Below are 20697 nucleotides of genomic sequence, written 5' to 3' on the forward strand. Positions count from 1 at the left end.
CAAGTTCCTTAATCCCAACTGCCTAAAAAAATAAAATAAAATAAAAATAAAAAAGCAAACATTAACCAATCTCTTATGTGTCAGCTCCACTAGGTCAACTGTAATAAAAAGATCAGATTTCATTTGTCCTAACAACCTATGCTGGAATTATTTTTACCATAAGTGACCAAACTATTCTTCAACGAAAACTAAATTAGTTTAGAATACACGAATCCCTTAATCAATAAGGTCTTTTTATTTGCTATAAAGGACATGCGACAAGTATACAAACATGCACAAGATAAACTTTTTGGTATGAAATGGGATTCAGTGTGGTGTTCGTCTTAGCAAAATTGAGAAGAAAGGATTTAATATCTGCCATGTACCATTTTTCTAATATCTAGAAATAGATTTTCTCAAATGATATTTTGTTCCTCCTTCATATCTAGCAAGTACACACTGGAAAACTAAATAAATCCCAACAGGAAAAAAAAAGTTCATTTCAAATTTCATTTTAAATGTTTACTAAGATCTCAATAACTATCTTAGTTAGTGACTACCCATCTCTTGCAAAATCTTGTTAACAGCTTTCATATTCTGAATTTGTATTCTAAAAAGACACATGCTACACTCAATAGAACCTGTGCCTGGTCCTGAAGGTAAGCTCCTTGAGGGCAGGCAGAAACTGCTTTATTCTTTGTCTTTGAAATCCCATCCCCTGGCCCAGGGCCTGGCACAAAGCAGGTGCTTAATACTTGTCATATGGAATTGAATTCAGTACCTCTAAGTTCCTTTTAACAAAGTTTTTGGTCACTCTTAACATGTGTGTATACTCAATCAGCTCAAGCAAGTTTTTCCTCAGTTTTTCTTTGTTTTTGGTGACTTCTCTCAATTCAACCTCCAGTTTCTGTAACTGTTCCTAGAAACAAAGATGAAAATTAAATTTAGATTTTTTTAATAGCACAGGCCTGACCATGTCACCCTATCCCGCCCCTACTTAACCTGGCCCCTTCCTACCTTTCTAATCTTCTTGTACTTTACTCCCCTCCACTCTGTGCTTAGCACAGTGCCTCCTACATACTAGGTGTTTGATTCAATGTTTGTTGACTGACTGACCATTTATGGAAATATTTCGAAGAGTCAATACTTACTTCCTATTCACGTAATTAATGAAACTACTTTTTATTCTCATGAAGTCAGTTCAGCTAACTGACTGCTATTCTTTGATATTCTGAATACCAGGAAGACTTGCCGTGCCCTGATCTCAAGCTTTCTAATCATTTGTGGGTGTTTTCTTTTCTTTCTACTGTTTCAAGTTATCAAACTTAGAACAAACTAGCTTCCTCTTTCAATTCTTCACTTTTCCTTTCATTTCAAATATAGAAAAAACAAAGACAAACCTATTTGTATTTCTTAGCCAATAGCTCAACTCAAAACTTCACCAGGGAGACTACAGGTTCTGAAAAACAAGCTTATTTCTGTCAGTACTCAGAAACACAGCAAGAATCCTTTGAAAACTGTTAAGCATTAAATTCTACAAGAACACTGCAAAACAAACTCCTGAACTTACCTCACATTCTTTTTGACTCTATCATTCCTAGGAAGTCTCCATAAACGTAATAAGCATTCAATTATTCCTAACATCACAGCCAGCCTATCCATAAGTTTGGTCAAGATACTCTTCCACATAATTACATAATCCCTAAGTCACAGGACCATAGATCTAGAGCCTGCAGAGAGTTCTGAGGCCAGCTAGTACCACTCTCTCACTTTAAAGACATGGAAATTGAGACACTGGGAGATAAAGTGCCTTGCCCCAAGTCAAACAGGTAGTCTGTATCAGAGGTTTGGCCTCAGAATCAGGCCGATCACAGGCTCTTTCCATTATCCTACAGGGTGGAGAACCTGTGGCTTTGAGGCCACATGTGGCCTTCTAGGTCCTTGGATACAGCCTTTTGACTGAGTCTAAGTTTTACAGAACAAATCCTTTTATTAAGGATTATTATTTTGTTCTGCATAACCCTGCCTGACACTCCTTATGCATTCATACTCTAAGGGCTCTAGTGATTTTCTGTAGCCAGGATAAAATAGCACAGTAATGGCAATTGGTTTCCAAGCAAATAAAGAACTGAAATCTAATTCCCAATCTAACAAATTCTAAAGTAATTAGAGCACAAACACAGCAGCTAACTGTGCTTTTGAATAAAGAAACACATCAGCCTTCCCTCCAAGTTTAACACTGAATCTCTAAGGCAGCCTAAGCAGAACTAAAGGACAGTGAATTCTCCTGAATTCCAACCTACAATCATTTATCATCCTCATCCTGGGCTCTAGAAAACTACTGAGATTTCCAAACCACTTGAGAAAAGAAGAAAGAACACTAGAGAGACCCTGAGGATGTTATCTGGTCCTCATGCTTGGAGAAGCTCTTCCCCTCACCACCTCTCGGGTTCCTTGGCTCTAAGTCGGCTCAAAATGCAAACTTCCTCTGCCACAGGCCTTTCCCAGGCCCTCCAGCTGCTCATGACTCCTCTCTGAGGCCATGTATGTACCTATGTAGGTACCTATATTTCTGTCCATGTTTCCTCCAAGCTCCCCAATGGAAGACAATGTTTTTGCTCTTTCTTTAAAATCTCTGCACTTAGCACAGTGCCTGGCATATAATAAGTGCTTAATAATGCTTGCGGGTTCACTGATAAATCTGCTTTAGTTATCTACACTAATGGAGGAATGCTGTGGTGTGGACGATCTAACATGAATTTTAGAATGTAATGACCGAATTCTCTTCGGATCACGTGAATATTAAAATCTGTAGGCACTACCTGAATACACGCCAGATGGTAAGTGGGAAAAGCAGTAGAACTAACAAGCAGAACTAGCAATATATCACAAAGATCATATACTATAACCAGGTGAGATTTACATCAGGAATTCAGGGCTGGTTCGATACTAGAAAAACCATCAGCACAACTGACCATATCAATAACAAAACCAACAGAAATCATGATTATCTCAACAGATGAAGAAACAGCTTCTGACCAAATGTAACACCCATTCCTATTACAAACACTAGAAAGCACAGGAATAAATGGAGCTTTCCTGAAAATTACAAGTAGTAACTATCTAAAACCATCAGCAAGTATTATGGGTAATGAGGACAAGCTGGAAGCCTTCCCAAGAAGATCACGCGTGAAGCAAGTATCAAGCCCTGGATCTCTGGGCCCCTCCCCTGCTCTGACCAGCAGTTTCTAACCACCCCAAGTCCCCCTCCTCCTGGGCAGAGAGAGCTCCAAGGCCATTTCTTTGACTTCTCTTTGTAATCCTTCCCTTCCTGTAGTTCTGTCTCTTGCCCTCTTTTTACTACCTTACAGGTGACCCCACCTCATGGCCAGGTCAGCAGCCTGCACTCTGTTGGCTAGAGGAGACTGAAATTGGTCCTACATTTTTTTTTCCAGAAAGATGCCACCACCCTGCACCTGCCTGCTGTTCCCTTTTGATAGTGGCTATGCGCCCCGAGCCTTACATTTGTTTCAACAACAGTATGGCTAAAGTAGTAAACAACTGGACACTTGCTGTTCCGTCTACCTACCTAGTCACCCCTCCTGACTATGTATAAGCCCTGTTGTAAGGCTCCCTTCTCTGGGCATCCGTGCCTGAAAAGGCAGTGCATTGTCCTGAATTGCAATTCCTCGACACTGAATAAATGCCTCATTTTATTTATTGATCACCTAGTTGGTCTGAGTTTTTGTACAGGTAGACAAAAGGATGCCTACTATCACCACTATTATTACTAGAAATGCTAGCTATAGCAATAACAGATGAAAAACAAACTGAAGGAATTAGAACAGGCAATGAGGAAATAAAACTATCAATTCTTTGCAGGTGATCTGATGATACACTTAGAGAATCAACTAAAAAACCAGTTGAGATATGAACAACTTTAGCAAAGCTGCAGAATATGAAATAAACCCACATAAATCATCAGCATTTCTAAATATTACCAACAAAATCCAATAGCGAGAGATAAAAAGAAAAATTCCACTTAAAATGGCTGCAGATAATAGAAAATAGCTGAGAGTCTAGTTGCCAAGACAAACACCGAAACTATATGAACACAGTCACAAAACACTTTTCACACAAATAGAGTCAGATGTAAACTGGAAAAATATTATTAATTGCTCATGGGTAGGCTGAGCCAATATAATAAAAATGACAATTTTATCTAAATTAATTTACTTATTCAGTGCCATACCAATCAAAGTCTGAAAAGGTTATTTTATAGAGCTAGAAAAAATAATGACAAAATTCACCTGGGAGAAGAAAAGGTCAAGAACATCAAAGGAATTATGAAAAAAAAAAGTGAAAGAAGGTGGCCTAGATCTCAAACTGTATTTTAAAGTGGTAATCATCAAAACAATCTGGTATTGGCTAAAAAATAGAGTGGTGGATAAGTGAAGTAGATAAGGTACACAATACACAGTAGTAAATGACCATAGTCATCGAGTGTTTGATAAACCCAAAGATCCAAGAACTCATTATTTGACAAAAACAGCCGGGGAGAACTAGAAAACAATTTAGCAGAAACTAGGTATAGGCCAACAATCTCACACCGTATACCAAGATAAGATCAAAAGAGATACATGATTTATAAATAAAGGGTGATACCATAAACAAATTAGGAGAGCATGGAATAGTTTACCTGTCAGATCTATGGATAAAGGAAGAATTTAGGACCAAACAAGAGATAGAGAGCATTACAAGATGTGCAATGGTTGATTCTGATTATATTAAATTAAAAAGGTTTTGCACAAACAAAACCAATATAGCCAAGATTAAAAAGAAAGCAGAAGCTGGGGGAAAAAATGGACAGCAAGTATCGCTGATAAAGGCCTCATTTCTCAAATATATAGAGAAATGAGTCAAATTCATAAGAATACAAGTCATTCCCCAATTGACAGTCAAAAGATATGAACAGGCAGTTTTCAGACGAAGAAATAAAGCTATCTATAGTTATATGAAAAAATGCTCTAAATCACTATTGATTAGAGAAATTCAAATGAAGACAACTCTGAGTTACCACCTCACATCAATCAGATTGGCTAACATGACAGAAAAAGAAACAGATAAATGTTGGAGAAGATGTGGGAAAACTGGAACACTAATTCATTGTTGGTGGAGTTGTAAACTGATCCAACCATCTGGGAGAGTAATTTGGAACTATGCCCAAAGGGCTATAAAACTGTGCCTCCCCTTTGATCCAGCAATACCACCATTAGGTCTGTATCCCAAAAAGATTATAACAGTGCTTTTTGCAGTGGCAAAGAACTGGAAATTGAGGGGATGTCCATCATTCAGGGAATGGTTGAACAAGCTGTGGTATATAATAAACAAATAACTAAATAATAAAAAGTTATGGAATACTATTGTGCTGCAAGAAATGATGAGGATGCTTTCAGAAAAACCTGATGCTGAGTGAAGTGAACAGAACCAAGAAAACACTGCATACAGTAAGAGCAATACTGTTCGATGACGAACTGTGAATGACTTAGCTATTCTAAGCAATACAATGATCCAAAACAATTCCAAAGGACTCATGATGAAAAATGCTATCCACTTCCAAAGAAAGAACTGATAAAAGTCTGAATGCAGACCAAGCACACCATTTTTTCACCTTCTTTACTTTTTTTCTTTTGGTCTGCATCTTTTTAACCACGTGACCAATACAGAAATATGTTTTGCACGATTGCGCATGTATAACCTATATCAAATTGCTTGTGTCTCAGGGAGGAAGTGGAGGAGAAAGGGAAGGAGAAAATTTGGAACTCAAAATTAAAAAACAAGAATGTCAAAAGTTGTTTTTACATGTAGTTGGAAATAAAATATTAGTCAAGAACCTATAAAAAGATAATACTTTGAAAAGGAAAAGAAAAGCAGCTGAAGTGCGCTTGGTGGCAAAGGGAAAACTGGTCTGTAACTACTATTTATCTTGGCTGACGTACTAAACAGATAAATACATGCAAATGAGTAAGAACTGCCTGTAATGTCGTTTTGTAATTTATTATGGGATATGAAAATGCGTTAAATTCAATAATTTTATTGGGCAAAACTTACCTGCATCTCCAAAACTTGTTTAAAAGGTGGGGCAGGAGGCCTGGTATCTCCGTCAGGAAGGGGAATATCAGCTCTTTTAATTTCTTGCACTAAATACGCTGGAGGGATCGAAGGAACAGTGTCAGACAAATTCAAGGTTTCAATTCACAAAATTCAACACTCACACACTTAAGTGGCAAATCAGAACATTTTCAAACCCGAGCCTTCTCTGTGGAGGTAAAAAAATCCAAATCCCCAAAGGATGAATACCTCTCATAGTCCCGTCAGACAGCTCGGTCCTATTGTTTAAGTCCAGAAAATAAGCATTTAACAGACATATCAGCACATATCAGTCACAGGGTGAGTCTGGTTCGAGTTAAATACCACCTTCTCCAAGGAAGGTTCCCCATCTCTTCCCTCCTCCCCTGCTATCCCCGGCCCCAGCAACCACCTGCCCCACCTCACACTTGGTTTTGTATTCATCTAAGGCACGTACTGTCTTCCATCAGACCTTTCTGTATCTCATCACAGTTATCTATTAGACTGTAAGTTTCATGAGGGCAGGAACACTGAATCCCACTCACCTCATCTGCCCGGCCCCTAGCACAGCAGGTGCTGAACTTCTCAGCTTATCAGTACCTCCCACATTCCAACCGAGGTCATCATACCCATCTAACATAATGGACAATTTAGGTGCCAAGCTACTACAGTGAAAACACATATCCTAGTTTCCGTTCACAGACCCTAAACACCACAAGTGGAAGGGATGTGCCACCAGTTGCAACAACTTTTCTAAATGATTTAACGTTTTCTGGGTAAAGTACTTTGGAGGAGAGGCCTGGTCTGTGTGATTGCTGGAATGTGTCAAAACAAAAATTGTAAGTTATCACTGTAAATATCATGGGTTCTTTGGCTCCACTGCAGCAAAACTGCCAGGAATTTCTCTGAACAAAGAACCAAAGGCAATGAATACTCACATCTGATCAGAACACTCTAAATGATGCCAGGATGGTAATATTTTAAAACTGCAAATAAACGCACATGACAGCAGACTCCCCAGTGCACCGTTCCCTCAGCCTCCTTCTCTTCCTTCATCAAATTCTGAAGTTAAATGAGATGAAAACTTACCCAGTATTCGTTCTAATTCTTCACACCGCTTCACCTCTCCAACAAATTTTCTCTGAAAGGCACTTACATTTTGGTTGAGCTGTGGGGAAGAAGGGAAAAAAAAGTCATTAAAATACCCAATAACTATTCACTGCCTAGACTGAAGGGAAGCTCACCCACTCCTCCAGCGCTAAACCATCAAAGCCTTTTAAGAAAAGTAATAGCAGGGGCAGCTAGATGGCACAGTGGATAGAGCATTGGTCTTGGAGTCAGGAGGACCTGCATTCAAATCCAGCCTCAGACACTTGACACTGACTACAGTGTGACCCTGGGCAAGTCACTATACCCCACTGCCTATCCAAAAAAAAAAGTAATAGCGGCCACTCATATTAATACTGTACCCTAGGGTTTGTGAAGCAGTTCCTTACAACCATCTTGTAAGAAAAGAAGTGCAAATGTTTAGACGTGGCCAGTGTGGGAATTTGTCTGGCTTGCCCATGCATATTTGTTAGGAGGTTCCCCTCCTCTCATCAATAAGATGAGGATGGGAAGAACAGAATAAATGCCTGTTATTTGAAAAAAAGTGATTTAAAAAAAAGAGTAAGAGGTAATATGGAGTGAAATGATCAGCGGGCTTAGAGTCAAGAGAAATCTGACCACTAAGCCGGCCCTCACATTCCACAGCTTTGTTGACAATCACAACTTGAGACCCTGAGTCTCAGTTTTCTCACCTATAAAATGAAGATAATACACTCAGAACCTGCCTCAAAGGGTCATTGTAAGAACTGAATGAAAAGAGATAATGCAAAATGCTTGCAAGGTTTATAGAGCTATAAACAGCTGTTTTGTTGTTTGGGGGTTTTGGGGGGGGGGCTGATTTTATCAGTGTGAGGAAGTTAAAAGTATGAAAAAATCCATCAGTTAAATCAGATCAACACCTCATACATAATGAGAAGGTTAAGTGACTTAGCCAGGGTTAGATCCATCAGACAGCCTTCTACCCACTACACCAGACATAATATCACCTATTATTTTCATTTCTGTTTTACAAATGAGAATGCTGGAGTTAAGGGACAAGTTATTTAACCCTTTCTGAGTCTCATCTAGAATGTTAACATTAATAATAATAGTAATAATAGCTAGTATTTATATAGCAAATTTACAAAATACTTTATAAATATCACCTTGATTTTCACAACCACCCTGGGAAGTAGAAGCTATTATTATGCCCATTTTGCAGATAAGGAAATTGAGGCTTCGAAACAGTGACTTTGCCCAGGGTTATTCAGCTAGTAAACATCCAAGGTCAGATCTGAACTCAGATCTTTCCAACTACAAGACCAACTCCACTGTCCACTTTGACACCGAACTGCATCCCTAAAATAAACAGGCTGAACTAAATGGTATTTACAGAACCTTCCACCTCTGAATCCATAATCATATAATTCGAAGTGATTTTTCCAAGATCACACCAAAATTAAAGTTTGGACTCAGGACTTCAATCAAAGCCTAACTCCCAAACCAGTGCTCTTCCCACTCTACCAATCACCCTGCCCTCTAACTAGACAATGACCATTCCGAGGAGAGGTGCTTTCTCAGAGCCATAAAGAAAATGTCTCCAGAAACCAAAGTCCAAAGAGAAAATGATCTCGCTTCAAGGTCCTGCGCTTTATCACTTTCAAAAGTAACTTTCAATTCCCCTTCTGCTATGATTCCTGGCTTCATGTTTGTTTCTTAAAATCACATATGTTTAGGCAACTATTTCAAATCTCTGAATTCCTAAGACAACTTATTCTTCCAGAAGCAAAAGAATAAGAGGTAGAGGAAATACAGTCAATGTTGGCTATCTAGAATGCTGCTTTTCACTAAGACAAACCTATACATCTTCAAATCCTATCTTGAAATCAGCAGACTTTAATGGGAAAGTATCATTCCTATTTTATGGGAAATCATAAAAAGGAATAATTGGTAAAAAATACTCCAACAAACTAAAGCTCAGTTATAGGATCACAGATTTAAGGCTGGAAGAGATCTCAGAGGTCACATAGACTTTTATCACCTCATCTCTGTCAAACGACAATTATAATTCTCACAGCCTAATGCTTACATGAAAGGCAAGCAGGCTGTAGAAGGAGCTTTGTATAGAACTATAAGCTAATATTTGTATCATTAACCACAACTATTCTAATATTGATATTGCTATGTTTATTTTCTGAGATATCACTTAAACACATAGGCCTTTTTGCAGCATTTACCAACGTCCATTCAGCCTTTGAGTTCATAGATAGAAATGATCTCTGACCCAAATCATATAATCTTGGGTTTGGTTCTCAAGCTAGTAATGCTTTTTCAAAAGCTATATCATTTTATTACCAAAACTGGAGTGAGCAGGAACAGTCTTTTGACAAATAAAATTCTAGTTCTAAAGAATATTAACAGCTGTCTCCTAGCCTCCACCTCTTATTAAATTCATATTTAAATAATTTTATAAAAAAAGAGATAAACTGGATATAAGCCCTTCAGGATTTATCAAATTCTACTTAATTTTATAAAATGAATAAAATCTTATAAATTCTATAAACATTTACAAAATTCAAAAATATTCAACTGTAGGTGTCATTTTATTACCAAGACCTCGTGAGTAGACATAAGCAGCAGCTTTTAAACTAAAACTAAAATTCTCCAACACTTAAAAGCATAATACTCAAAACTCTATGCCACTGATCAATTCATTCAATTACCTAGGGATACATTCTGCAGGCTACTCATCCTGGTAGGTCCACCAGGACACAGTACTACGAAAACATCTTGTTTCCCAAGGCCATTGTGGTTAACTCGTGACACGTGTCCCTAAAATGGTCTAAAATGGTCCCTAACTACTTGAAATCATGAAAACCCTTGTCCTAACTCGCAAAGGTTTCAAGATGACTCAAGTTTATAGACGGCATTAGGGCGAATTGGCACAAAGCAGGCGGCTACGAGCTATCAGACATTATTTAGTCCAACCTGCTGATCTTAGAGCTAGGATACAAAATGAAAACAGTGGGAAAACAGGCCTTGTGTTCAGTGTTGGTGCTGCCACTTACTGGGTATGTAGCCTTGAAGAGGAAAGAGAGGCTCAGAGAAAACTAACTTATCACCCGTCAGACAGGCGTCCTTCCTGTGGCTTATGTTCCTCTCTTGAAAAACGAAGATAACTCTATCTGCACTGCTATCACAGGGCTGCTGCTCCTCTCTGCAAAGCACAGTCTGAACACCGGCTGCTATTATTACAGACAGATTTTGGACAGATTATTAAATATCTAGTGCAGTGCCCTGTGCACAGAAAATCCTTGTAAATATCAGGACAGAAAAAAACAGTGGCATCCACACTGCAGCCACAAACATTATGGAATAAGACATAAGGCCAAGAAAGGGACGGCTAATCTAGTCTGCCCAACACCACCCAGCACCAATGGAGAGGGCACTAGACACCCCCTCAGAACATCACTTAACAGCAGGTCACTCCTTTCTATGAGCCTCTATTTCTTGATGTGTAAAATGAGGTAAATGGACTGGAGATGATCTCTGAGTTCCAGGGATACTGCTCATCAAAGTCTTAGAATTTGTCACTTCACCTCTGAGCCTCAATTTCCTCACTTGTAAAGTGAGAACAGTCACATGCTGCTTCTTGGGGTGTCTGTAAACAGCCTTCTCCAACTCTCAGCCCTTTCCATTTTCTGAGTCTGTTCCGTTCACCTGTAAAATGGGGATGATGATGACAAGGGCACCCCGCCCCCCACCACAGGGGTGAAGTGAGGCAGGGGCTTGGCAAGCTCCTGAAGTCCCCTGACCTGTGCCGCCCCTGTCCGAGTGTCCTCCCAGCTGACCTGAGCACTACAGAGGTGGGAGCCGCTGACTCCAGGCCCCCAGGTTTCCTGGCAATGGAGGGGATCGGCATCAGCTACCGAGCCCCCTCTGGGCTGCAGGTCGGGGGGAGCTGTCCAGCAGCGAAATGGGCTGCCTCGGGAGGTGAGGAGCTCCCCCTCGATGGAGGGCTGCCAGCAGAGGCCGGACCACGGCTTCCCGTCCACGAGTCACAGGATGTGGAGCAGGAAGGGAGCTCGGAGGCCGGCCCAGCCCAACAACCTCACTATCCAGAGGAGGGCACTGAGGGCCAGCAAGACCACACATCACTTTACAAAAGAGGAAACCGAGGCCCAGTCTCACAGGCACACCCCCATCTGCTCCCACCCCCATCCCCCACGTTGAAGAAGCAGACCCTGAAGCGCAGGGGGTCGCAGGATCTTGGCCTCTCCCCTCAGGGAGGAGGAGCCGGAGGCCCACGAAGACCCCAGCCTCACCGGGCCTCCTCTGACAGAGTCGTAAACTGAGGCCGAGGTCGGGGCGCTCGCCGGAACCCCTCCCCCTGCCCCGCCCCCCGGCCAGCGATACTCACGTCCCGAAACTGGGCCAGGCCCTTCTCTCCGAGGGCGCTCAGACACTCGTAGGCGGTGCCGGACTGCAGGAAGAGCTGAGCCAAGCACATGGCCTCGCTGCGGAACAGGGAGCCCATGGCCCGGCCCGGCCGGCCCGGCGGCGCTCGCTCTCAGCCCGGCGCTCCTCCCGCGGCGGCCTCGCACCATGGGCCCGCGGCTCGCTCTCCGCGCCCGGCCCGCCGCTCGTCCGTCAGGCCCTCAGCCCCCGCCGCCTCCTCCGCCTCCTCCGCCTCCTCTATCGGCAGCCTAGCCCCGCCTCCCGCGGCTACCGCCGGTTCCGCTTCCGGGTCCCCTCGGGGCCGGGCCGGCTGACGTCATGCCCGGAGTTGGCGTGCCCGCCCCCTTCCCTGCGGCGGGGAGGGGCTGGTTGGAGGAGGGCCCAGAGGCAGCCAACCCTGGGGAAGAACGGGCGGGAGAAGAGGGCCCCTCCCCCTCCTCCTCCCTTGCCTCTCCCCCTGCGGGACGCGGGTCCTGTGGTCCCATAAACACAGAGGGCGGTTCGAGGCTCCCGCGGCGCTCAAGTTCAAGGGCACGAGCCCCGGCACAGTCCGAAACAGAAACTGCTCGAGAGTTGTCCGGTCCGGCCCGTCAGCTACTAAGCGCCTACTGTGCGGGGGGAGGCAGAGGCAAACTGTCCTGCCCTCGGGGAGCTTCCCCTAAGTTATGGGGGAGGGGAGCCGCAGGTTGTTCCCCAACTCCTTTCTAGAACAATATCAATTAGACTTATTAATTCGGTGCCTAATAAATGTTTGATGGGCCGCAGAGGGAGACGAGACACGAGGACACAGACGAAAATGAAACAGTGCCTGCCCTCAGGGTGCTTACATTCCACGGTGGGGATGACGCAACCCAAGAGGATCACGAGGTGATTGACCCGGTGCCACCCGCACCCCGCGGTGAGAGGGGCACCCGCGGGGCAAAGAGCCAAAAGGAGTCCGGGCCTTCCGACAACCTGCACTTAATAAGCGCCTACTTTATGCCAAGCCCTAAGTCTCGGGCAGAGAATGCATTTGTTTTTAAAGCCCCTCCCTTCAAAAGGCACTTACATCACGGGGGGCGGGGGGAGGGAGATACAACATTCATTCATCGAGCCTTTATTAAGCGACCACTGTATACTGGGTAGTGGGGACACAAGCCCCCCCCCAAAAAAAGCGCTCCTGCCCTCCAGAAGCTTACCTTCTACCGAGGGGGTGCTACAGGCAGTAATACACTGATTCAACGGCATAGGCGTGTATTAAGCGCCTACGGTGTACAAGGCTCGTTTGCAAAAGCAGGAAGGCACTGGCGCCATGCCCTCGGAGAGCATACCTTCTGCTGCCGAAGTTTGGAATAAACTTTTAAAGTTGTTTTCTTAACAAACACCTAAGCGATCACAAGAGAGGAACGCGGATCCGGGAGAGCCGCGGGGCGGGGAGGGCGGCCCCCTCCCCCCAGGGGGCGGGCTCTGCGAGCCAGGCTGGATCCTGCCCAGCCCGGGCCCCCAGCCCAGCCCAGCCCCCGAGCACGCGGTGCCCAATGGGCTGCGGGCTCGTCCCCGCCCGCGGATTACCGAGGATCGACAGCTCTAAAGGACTTTGGCGAGCGAACTCCCTCAGGGCCGGTTAGCTCAGTTGGTTAGAGCGTGGTGCTAATAACGCCAAGGTCGCGGGTTCGATCCCCGTACGGGCCACACTGTTTTAGTGAAGTACCTTCCAAATTGGTAGATGGGGGTATTCCTTACTTAGTCCACTAAGCGATGAAAAGCAACAAAGTTTGAGTCTAATGGTACGAAGCCAAGTTGTAGATTCCAGAGCTGTTGTGCGCCGCCTGGGGACATGTTTTTCTTTGGAAAGTAGGAAAACTAAGTGAACTAAAGTTCGTAACAAATTAAACACATTCTAATACCGAGATCCTTTAACAACCCTTAGTTAATGTGAAAGATTGGTGTGTGCTGGGATAGGGTGGGATGAAGTGCCATAAAGTGTACTAATTCTGGGGTCTGGAGAACTGAATTTGAATCCTCGCTTCTGCTATTTCTATCTTCTGCCTTGGCCAAGTAACTTCCCTTCTCTGGGTTGCTTATTTGTAGGAAATGTAAAGGGTTGCAGCAAATTGCGTTCAAAAGGTGGGACTGTTCATTGTTGGAGGAGCTTTAGAAAAACAGGCGCACTGATACACTGTTGGTGGAGCTGTGAATTAGTCCAAACAATTCTAGGAAGAAATTTAGAATTTTGGGAAGAAAGTAACTAAAAATGTTAGAACTGACCCAGAGGTTCTTATACTATGCAAATACCCCCAAGGAGGTCAGATGAGAAAAACCAGATCCCACATACACCAAAATCTTCATAACAATGGTTTAGGGGATAGCAAAGAACTGAAATAAAGTAGAAAAGCTAAATAAATTTTCATATAAGAATGTAATAAAATATTACTATGTGCTTAGAAATGATGAAAATTAATTCAGTTAATTAAGAGTTGGAATTTGGCAGAATGAGGTAAGGGGGAAGATCACAACAACGTAAAAAGAAAGCACAAAAAAAAGAAACTTAATTGTGTAATCATAATAAACAAGATTGGTCCAGGAGAGACCGAATGAATGAATGAATGAATGAATGAATGAATGAATGAATGAATGAATGAATGAAAAAGGTATTTATTAAGCACTTGCTATGTTCCAGGCACTGTGCCAAGCAGTAGAGATGCAAACACTAGCAGGTAGGATAGTCCCTGCCCTTAATGATCTCACATTTGAACAGAAGACAACACATATGGGGAAGCGGCGGTCGGAGAGGAGTGTCCACTGATTGATCTGTCCTTCCCAAGGCAGGTAATATTGATCTCAATGTGCTTTCCATTCTTTGCCCAGGGCTGTGGGTAAAGCAGGTTCCCCACCCCTGCCTGGATCGCAGAACACTTGCATACACTGTTAGATCCAGCTGTGTTAATTTTGCTTTATTATTATTATTATTATTTTGTTACAAGAAATCTATGAGTAAGGGAAGAAGAAATATATTTGACAGTGAAAGTGATGTTAATTTTTTTTAAAAGGGGGTGGGGTGGGAATGATAGGGCTGGAATCTACAGTCTCTATGGTGCCTTAGAGTTTTAAATGTTATGGTCCTATGATTTTGCCAGCAATAACACAAATATTGGTTACCTCTGCAGATACAGATAACAACATAGACCACCCAAGTAGAACTAGGCAGTTGATAAGCCTTATTCTCATCAGGCCTCTGTGCAGAATGCAAAAGAAATCTCCACTCTTTGATGCCATTGTCCAACAAAGACTTTCTATGACAAGTGGTTTCTTTTGCTCATTTCATGTACTACAATAAATTCCACTCTCCATTGTCCAAACTGATAAATGAGATGTAGGCAGTGATTTTTAAATGCGCCCTCTACTAAGTTCATGTTTAGCACTAGAATGCGCTGACACACATACCCTCACCTCCACGGCCTACCATGCCCTGACCTAATTCAACCAGGCCACAAAAGGACCCAGAGAGGCACCACCCTAGCCCTACAATCTCTTTTAAGATAAACTGAGTTAATGTTGCTGGAAATGACAAACTCAAAAGCAATGATTTTTAAAGTTAATCTCCTATAAATTTCTCGTGATTAGAATGGACACTGGAAATTCCTTTGGTCTAGTCAACAAGCATTTATTAAGTGCCTTATATATGTCAGCCACTGTGCTAAGTAAGCATTAGGGAATACAAAGAAAGGTACAAAGAAAAGCAAAACCTGTCCCTGTTAGGAGGGAGGGAAGGAGGGAAGGAAAGAAAGAAGAAAGGAAGGAAGGAAAGAAGGGAGGGAGGGAGCAAGGAAGAAAGAAGGGTAGAGAGAAAGATAGGGAGGGAGGAGGGGAGAGAAGACATCCAGTATTTGTGAATCTGCATCTCCATAGCACCTACTATGCACCTACTGTAAGTACCTACTATGTGCTTCCTGGGATGATGACCGTGAGCACTGGGCTGGAAGCACTGGTCTTCCCAAGACTCTTGGATTCAGCATCCTGCGCTGTCTCCACCAGAATCTGAAGGGAGATGGCAGTCCTGGCGGTACTTTGACCTGCCTGGTCCATGCTGCTTCTGGCCTCTCCCTCAGGGGGTCATGCTACTTAGCAAGGCTGGCTTTCCTGCTCTGTGAGCTCAGTCTAGTGGCAGGCCCTTGTTCTGTATATACCTTTTACTTTACGGCAGGAGGCACATGGCCCTACAGAGATGATCACTTCAAGCAATAAACATTTATTAAGCCCTTACCATGTGCCAGGCACAGGGCTAGAGGCTACGGACACCAGGACAAGGAATGAGATAATCATTACCACCAAAGAGCTACCCCCTGAAGGGGAGAGACAAGGTGCGTATAGAGAGGATAAACAGAGAGGACGAGCATAAATAACTAGCAGGTAGAGAACCAGGTGTCTAGGGAGAGAGGGCAGCAGAGCAGGGAGAGGATGGGGATCTGAGGAGGAAGGGGATGCCACGGGGCAGAAAGGAGGCTCGGGGGAAGCCAGGGCAGAGGGCAGGGGGAGATGGAGCAGAAAGAAAGCCAGTGTAGCTAGATGGGTAGAGGGAAAGGAGGAGAGCCATGGCGGGGGCCAGGTGGGAAGGCCTTTAAAGGCTAAATGGTGTTGGGGCCAGAGGGAGCTCCCAGAGCTTGTTAAGGCAGTGACTTGGTGAGGCCTGTGAGGTCCTGAGAACAGGACTTGGGCAGTAGCATGGGTGGGTGGGTGGAGGCTACTGCAATATTCCAGATGAGGGGTGAGGAGGGCCTGAACTGAGGAGTCTGCGTAAGTAAAGAGAAGCTGTCAAGGAAGAAAGATGTTGTGGAAACAGGAAAGGCGACAGCTCAAGCCTATAATATATGATATATGATATCATAAAATAATATAACGTCATAAAAAATAGAATGAAATAACATGTGTACTGCCTGCCTGATAGGATCAATAAAAAGAAAGCATCTGGCAAACCTTAAAACACTGAATAAATGTCAACTATTTTTGCAGGACAAACAGGATATCAAATAAGGAGAAAAAAACTACTTAAAAGAAAAAATTTTATTCATAGTATGCAAAATCTATTTAAACCAAAGGTCATCTAGTACAGTGATATAAATCTACGTGTATTTTTGAAAAAAAATCATTCTTATTGACTGAAAAAAAAAGAGGTCCTTTAAGGAGATTGGTCATAAGCCTAAGTTTACAGTTTATGAATACATATTTAACTCTTTAAAAACTGATGCTTTTTTACACTTTATTTTAGGGGTTCTAGTCTCTGCTAATGACCAACTGTGTGGCCTTGGATAAGCCACTTTGAAGATGCCAAGGTTTCCATCAATGACCGCTCTACTGACTTTGGCCCTTCCAGGATCTGTGATTATGCTGCGGGGAGTATCACCACCACTGGGGCAGATCAAGCCCCCTCTCCAAGATGGGCCCCTCTTAGAAGACAGTCTCCAGGAGCTGCCACAGCTGAAAATAAAATCAACTAACCGGCTAGTGGCCAGCCTTTGGAGCAAGTGACCTTGAGAAGCAAACTGACTGATCACTGAATACCACCTGTTTATAGAAATAAATAGAAGTGTCACTAAGCAGAGTCTTCCATGATGGCCACAGGTCCTGACCACAGTGTTGCTGCTGCCTCTGAAGACTCCCAGAAGTCAGACGGAGATGAAATCCCACACCCTGATGATTTTCATCCAGATGCTGTTGAACAAGACCATCACTGTGAAGATGAAGGCCAGCACCAAGCTTTTAGCAACAGAGGAATCGTAAGACTCTCCTGGAAGAAAACAAACATTAGCCACACTTGAGCCACATCCTGGGGCTCCAGACAGGCAGCTGAAGTGTAAAGAAGCAGCAGCAGCATTGGGTAATGAGGAATAAGAAAAGAAACCCTCAAGGACAAAGCCGAAGGTGACAAGGCAAAGGAGCAGACATTCAGCCAAGCCCTTGCCATCCGGCGTTCCCCCGAGGAGTGGAGCTCAGCTGCCCCGTGCCTCCCTCACTGTCTCCAGGTAAGGGAGGTCTTTGTCTGGGCAGCAGGACACGAGTTAACACAAGCACGAGAAGACCAAAGGCACAAACAGAAGCCAGTTTCCATTGTGTTTACAGAGATCATTGTGCTAATTAACCCTTTTCATTCTGGGTGAGTGCTACAGCAAGATTTTTGTTAGCCCTGAAATCTGAGGTCTTGGAGTAAGGAAGCCTCCTCTCCCCGAGTTCAAATGCAGACTCAGACACTCACTAGCTGTGTGACCCTGGGCAAGCCACACTCAGTTAACTCTAGATAAATAAGGCAAAGGAGTAAACAAACACACAACCAAGCCCTTGTGGTCTGGGCACTTAGTACCTGGGACGGCCAGGCGGCAGGGGAGGCTCTGAGTACAACATGGAGCTGACATTCTATGGGGGAAAGTGACCTGCCCACAGAAATTACATTGTGTGTGTGTGTGTGTGTATATGATGTATACATATCTGGGAATATGTTTGATGCAGAATATCACGTATGTCATATGCACAATATAAAGTAGGGGGCTTTTTGGGGGGGGGTGGATCGCTGTCCAATCAAAAGGACACCTGAGCCCAGTCTTAAAGGTGAAGGGGGAGAGCAGCCTGGGTAAAGGCACACAGACGGGATGGAGCGTCTGCCTGGCAACTTTAAGGGATGAATGAATATTGTGTAGGACGCATGGCAGAGTAAACTGGAGCTAGATTGCAGAGGGATTCAAAAGCCAAATGGAGGAGTTGGCATTTTAATCTAGAAGTAATAAGGAGCCACAAGGGTGTCTTGAGCAAGTGAGTGACTAGAGGACGGATTCCTAAGAGCAGAGACTTGAGACGTGGAAACGGCCAAGGAGAGGGGCTGAGACCCCGAGCCAGGAGGGTGGGCCAGGGGCAGAGAGGAGGCAACCTGATCAGCGACTGCCTAGAGTTAAATGAGAAAACTTCAAACGCAAATTCAAATGAAATCCTCATCTTTTTATTTTAACCAAATATCTGCCTTTGCCAGCCCCTAAAAAAAGTGCCCTGTGGATCCCAAACCACAGTGGTCTTCTGAATACCCCGAGAATTGTTGATGACTTCCCTCCCCCACATGGAATCATTCAGCTAGTTAAAGACAGAAAGATAAGACCACATGGTGGCTTAGTGCTCCCCCCTACCTTGATAACTCCTGGTCAGGGGGAAAATGAGCTCTGGCCAGCAGACTTCATTGTTGGTGCAGTCATGGCTAGCGAGGCTGATCTGGAAGCTACAAGACACATTGGTAAGTGGCAAAGCCAAGACAATGCCGAGACAGAGTCAGCCACCACCAGAGGAAAGGACACCAAAAGGTCAGAGGACCCCAGAACTAGAGGGAGCTGATAAGACAGCAGGCCCAGAGTTCCTAGTCCAGCGCCGCCCCCACGCCCCTTTCCTGTAGGCACAGGAGGAAAATGAGGTCAAAAGCGAGGTCTCAGAGCCAGAAGTGTCAGAAGCAGGAAGGACTGGCATCTGGATTTTGGTGACTCTGATGCCACCATCCATCCACTATCCAGCACCTCCTAAACTGTGGGTTGCAACCCCTCACAGGGTCGCGGAAAATTTGGCAACAGTAAAAGGTTTCTGCACGGATAACTGCCAAAAATTAATTAAAAATCAAACAGGTGATGAATCTAAAGCGTTCGTGGCGCCCTTGCCAGTGTGGCATCACGCAGCTCCACGGCGGCCGTGGCTCTGCACACAAAGCATGTGCACATGCCGTACACATGCCCTCGGGCCACGCAACACCAATGAAACGGTGCCCAAACTCAAAGAGACATCTCAAGGGGAAGAAGTTCAAGTAACCCTGCTTATACCACCAGATCTCTCTTCTTTTGACGAGTGTGTATGATCTCACTAATATTTTCAAACACTAAAGTGGCAGTTACCTTGTGGTAGCTGGGGTGGTTGAGGAGGTATTTTAATAAACTGGACTGAGACACTGATAGGAAAAAGACTAGGCTTATCTTCACAGCTCATCCCGCACTGAAATTGCCAGGTGACAGAAGAAAAGCTGAAAAAAGAGATTCCAGGCATGAGGCTATAATCCACTGCTGGGGAGAACAGCAGGTAAACTTTCACAACAGGCAAACCAATACTGGGGCGATGGCTGGGGGCCCTGTCATTCAGTTTCTTAACTCGTCTATCTCAAACCAAGCTGGGCCTTGGTCAGAAGGAGCATTAAGTTCATCTGGATCTAGGAATCCCATGTGGATCACGCACCTGCACCAACCTGGAGTTAAATACAAACCAAATGGACTGGGTCCACTCAGGATGACCCATCATTGCAATAAAGAGGTCCATCCATCACACTGCTAAGTCTTTGTCTTCATAAGGGGCAGCCTTTGCAACTGTCACTGTGAGAGGACCTGAGGCTTCTCCTGCTCCATTAACACCACACCAATAGCTCACCTGACCTCTGTGCCAAGGATCATGTCCTGGGGAATCCCTTCCAAATTACCGCCGTTAGAAATAAGGAAGTGAACAGTCATTGTGGCCGGCACATCCGGGCAGATGCCTTTTATGTCTCCGAGATGGAGACCGTCCCCAGGAGAAGGTTCATCTCTCCCTGTAAGAACAATGACAAGTTATGCCTTTGTGGGGAAATGATGCAAAACATTCTCCCTACAATGCAGCTTGAACCTGATAATATTAAAAATTCAGAATCTCGAAAAAGACTGGCTAAAACCAAGACTAATCCATTAAAAAAAAAGATAACAGTAACTAACCATCCCCAAGGCTGCCAACAGTCTCTGATACACACCTCCTAGAAAACCGCGGAAAACCATAGGGTCACGTTTGTCTTTTCTTTTTTTTTCTTTAAAGGTTTGAAAAGTATTTAATGTGCATTATTACATGTGATCCTCTCAACAACCCTGTGAGCTATGAGCTATTTTTTAAAAATATTTTGTTTTAACCAGCCAAGGTCTACTTTCTCATCATCCCATCCCAACTACTCCCCATGTCCCTCCGCTGAGAATACAAGAAAAACAAAACCCACTACAAACGTGCATAGTCAATCAAAACAAATTTCCACATTGG

At 43.9% G+C, this 20697-nt stretch overlaps 1 protein-coding gene and 1 non-coding gene across 2 annotated transcripts in view; one reads left to right on the plus strand and one right to left on the minus strand.

The window, feature by feature from the left end:
• The window catches only part of ATP6V0A2 (ATPase H+ transporting V0 subunit a2), an 82829-nt gene that overhangs the window by 31454 nt on the left and 30678 nt on the right, over positions 1-20697 (minus strand). Inside the window, exons 15-25 of the mRNA XM_078151835.1 lie at positions 20068-20224; positions 19523-19669; positions 18798-18886; positions 17319-17416; positions 12963-13016; positions 12119-12310; positions 11806-11962; positions 11615-11763; positions 7198-7276; positions 6091-6188; positions 761-898 (exon numbers count right to left, since the gene is read on the minus strand). Of these exons, the coding sequence (XP_078007961.1) occupies positions 761-898; positions 6091-6188; positions 7198-7276; positions 11615-11763; positions 11806-11962; positions 12119-12310; positions 12963-13016; positions 17319-17416; positions 18798-18886; positions 19523-19669; positions 20068-20224 (1358 nt within the window). The remainder of the gene's footprint in view (positions 1-760; positions 899-6090; positions 6189-7197; positions 7277-11614; positions 11764-11805; positions 11963-12118; positions 12311-12962; positions 13017-17318; positions 17417-18797; positions 18887-19522; positions 19670-20067; positions 20225-20697) is intronic.
• TRNAI-AAU (transfer RNA isoleucine (anticodon AAU)) lies at positions 13250-13323 on the plus strand. Its single transcript has one exon. It is a non-coding gene; the product is annotated as a tRNA-Ile (tRNA).

Source organism: Phascolarctos cinereus, unplaced genomic scaffold (genome assembly GCF_003287225.1).
Source record: "Phascolarctos cinereus isolate Bilbo 61053 unplaced genomic scaffold, phaCin_HiC Scaffold_4;HRSCAF=312, whole genome shotgun sequence".
Classification (NCBI taxonomy): Eukaryota; Metazoa; Chordata; class Mammalia; order Diprotodontia; family Phascolarctidae; genus Phascolarctos; species Phascolarctos cinereus.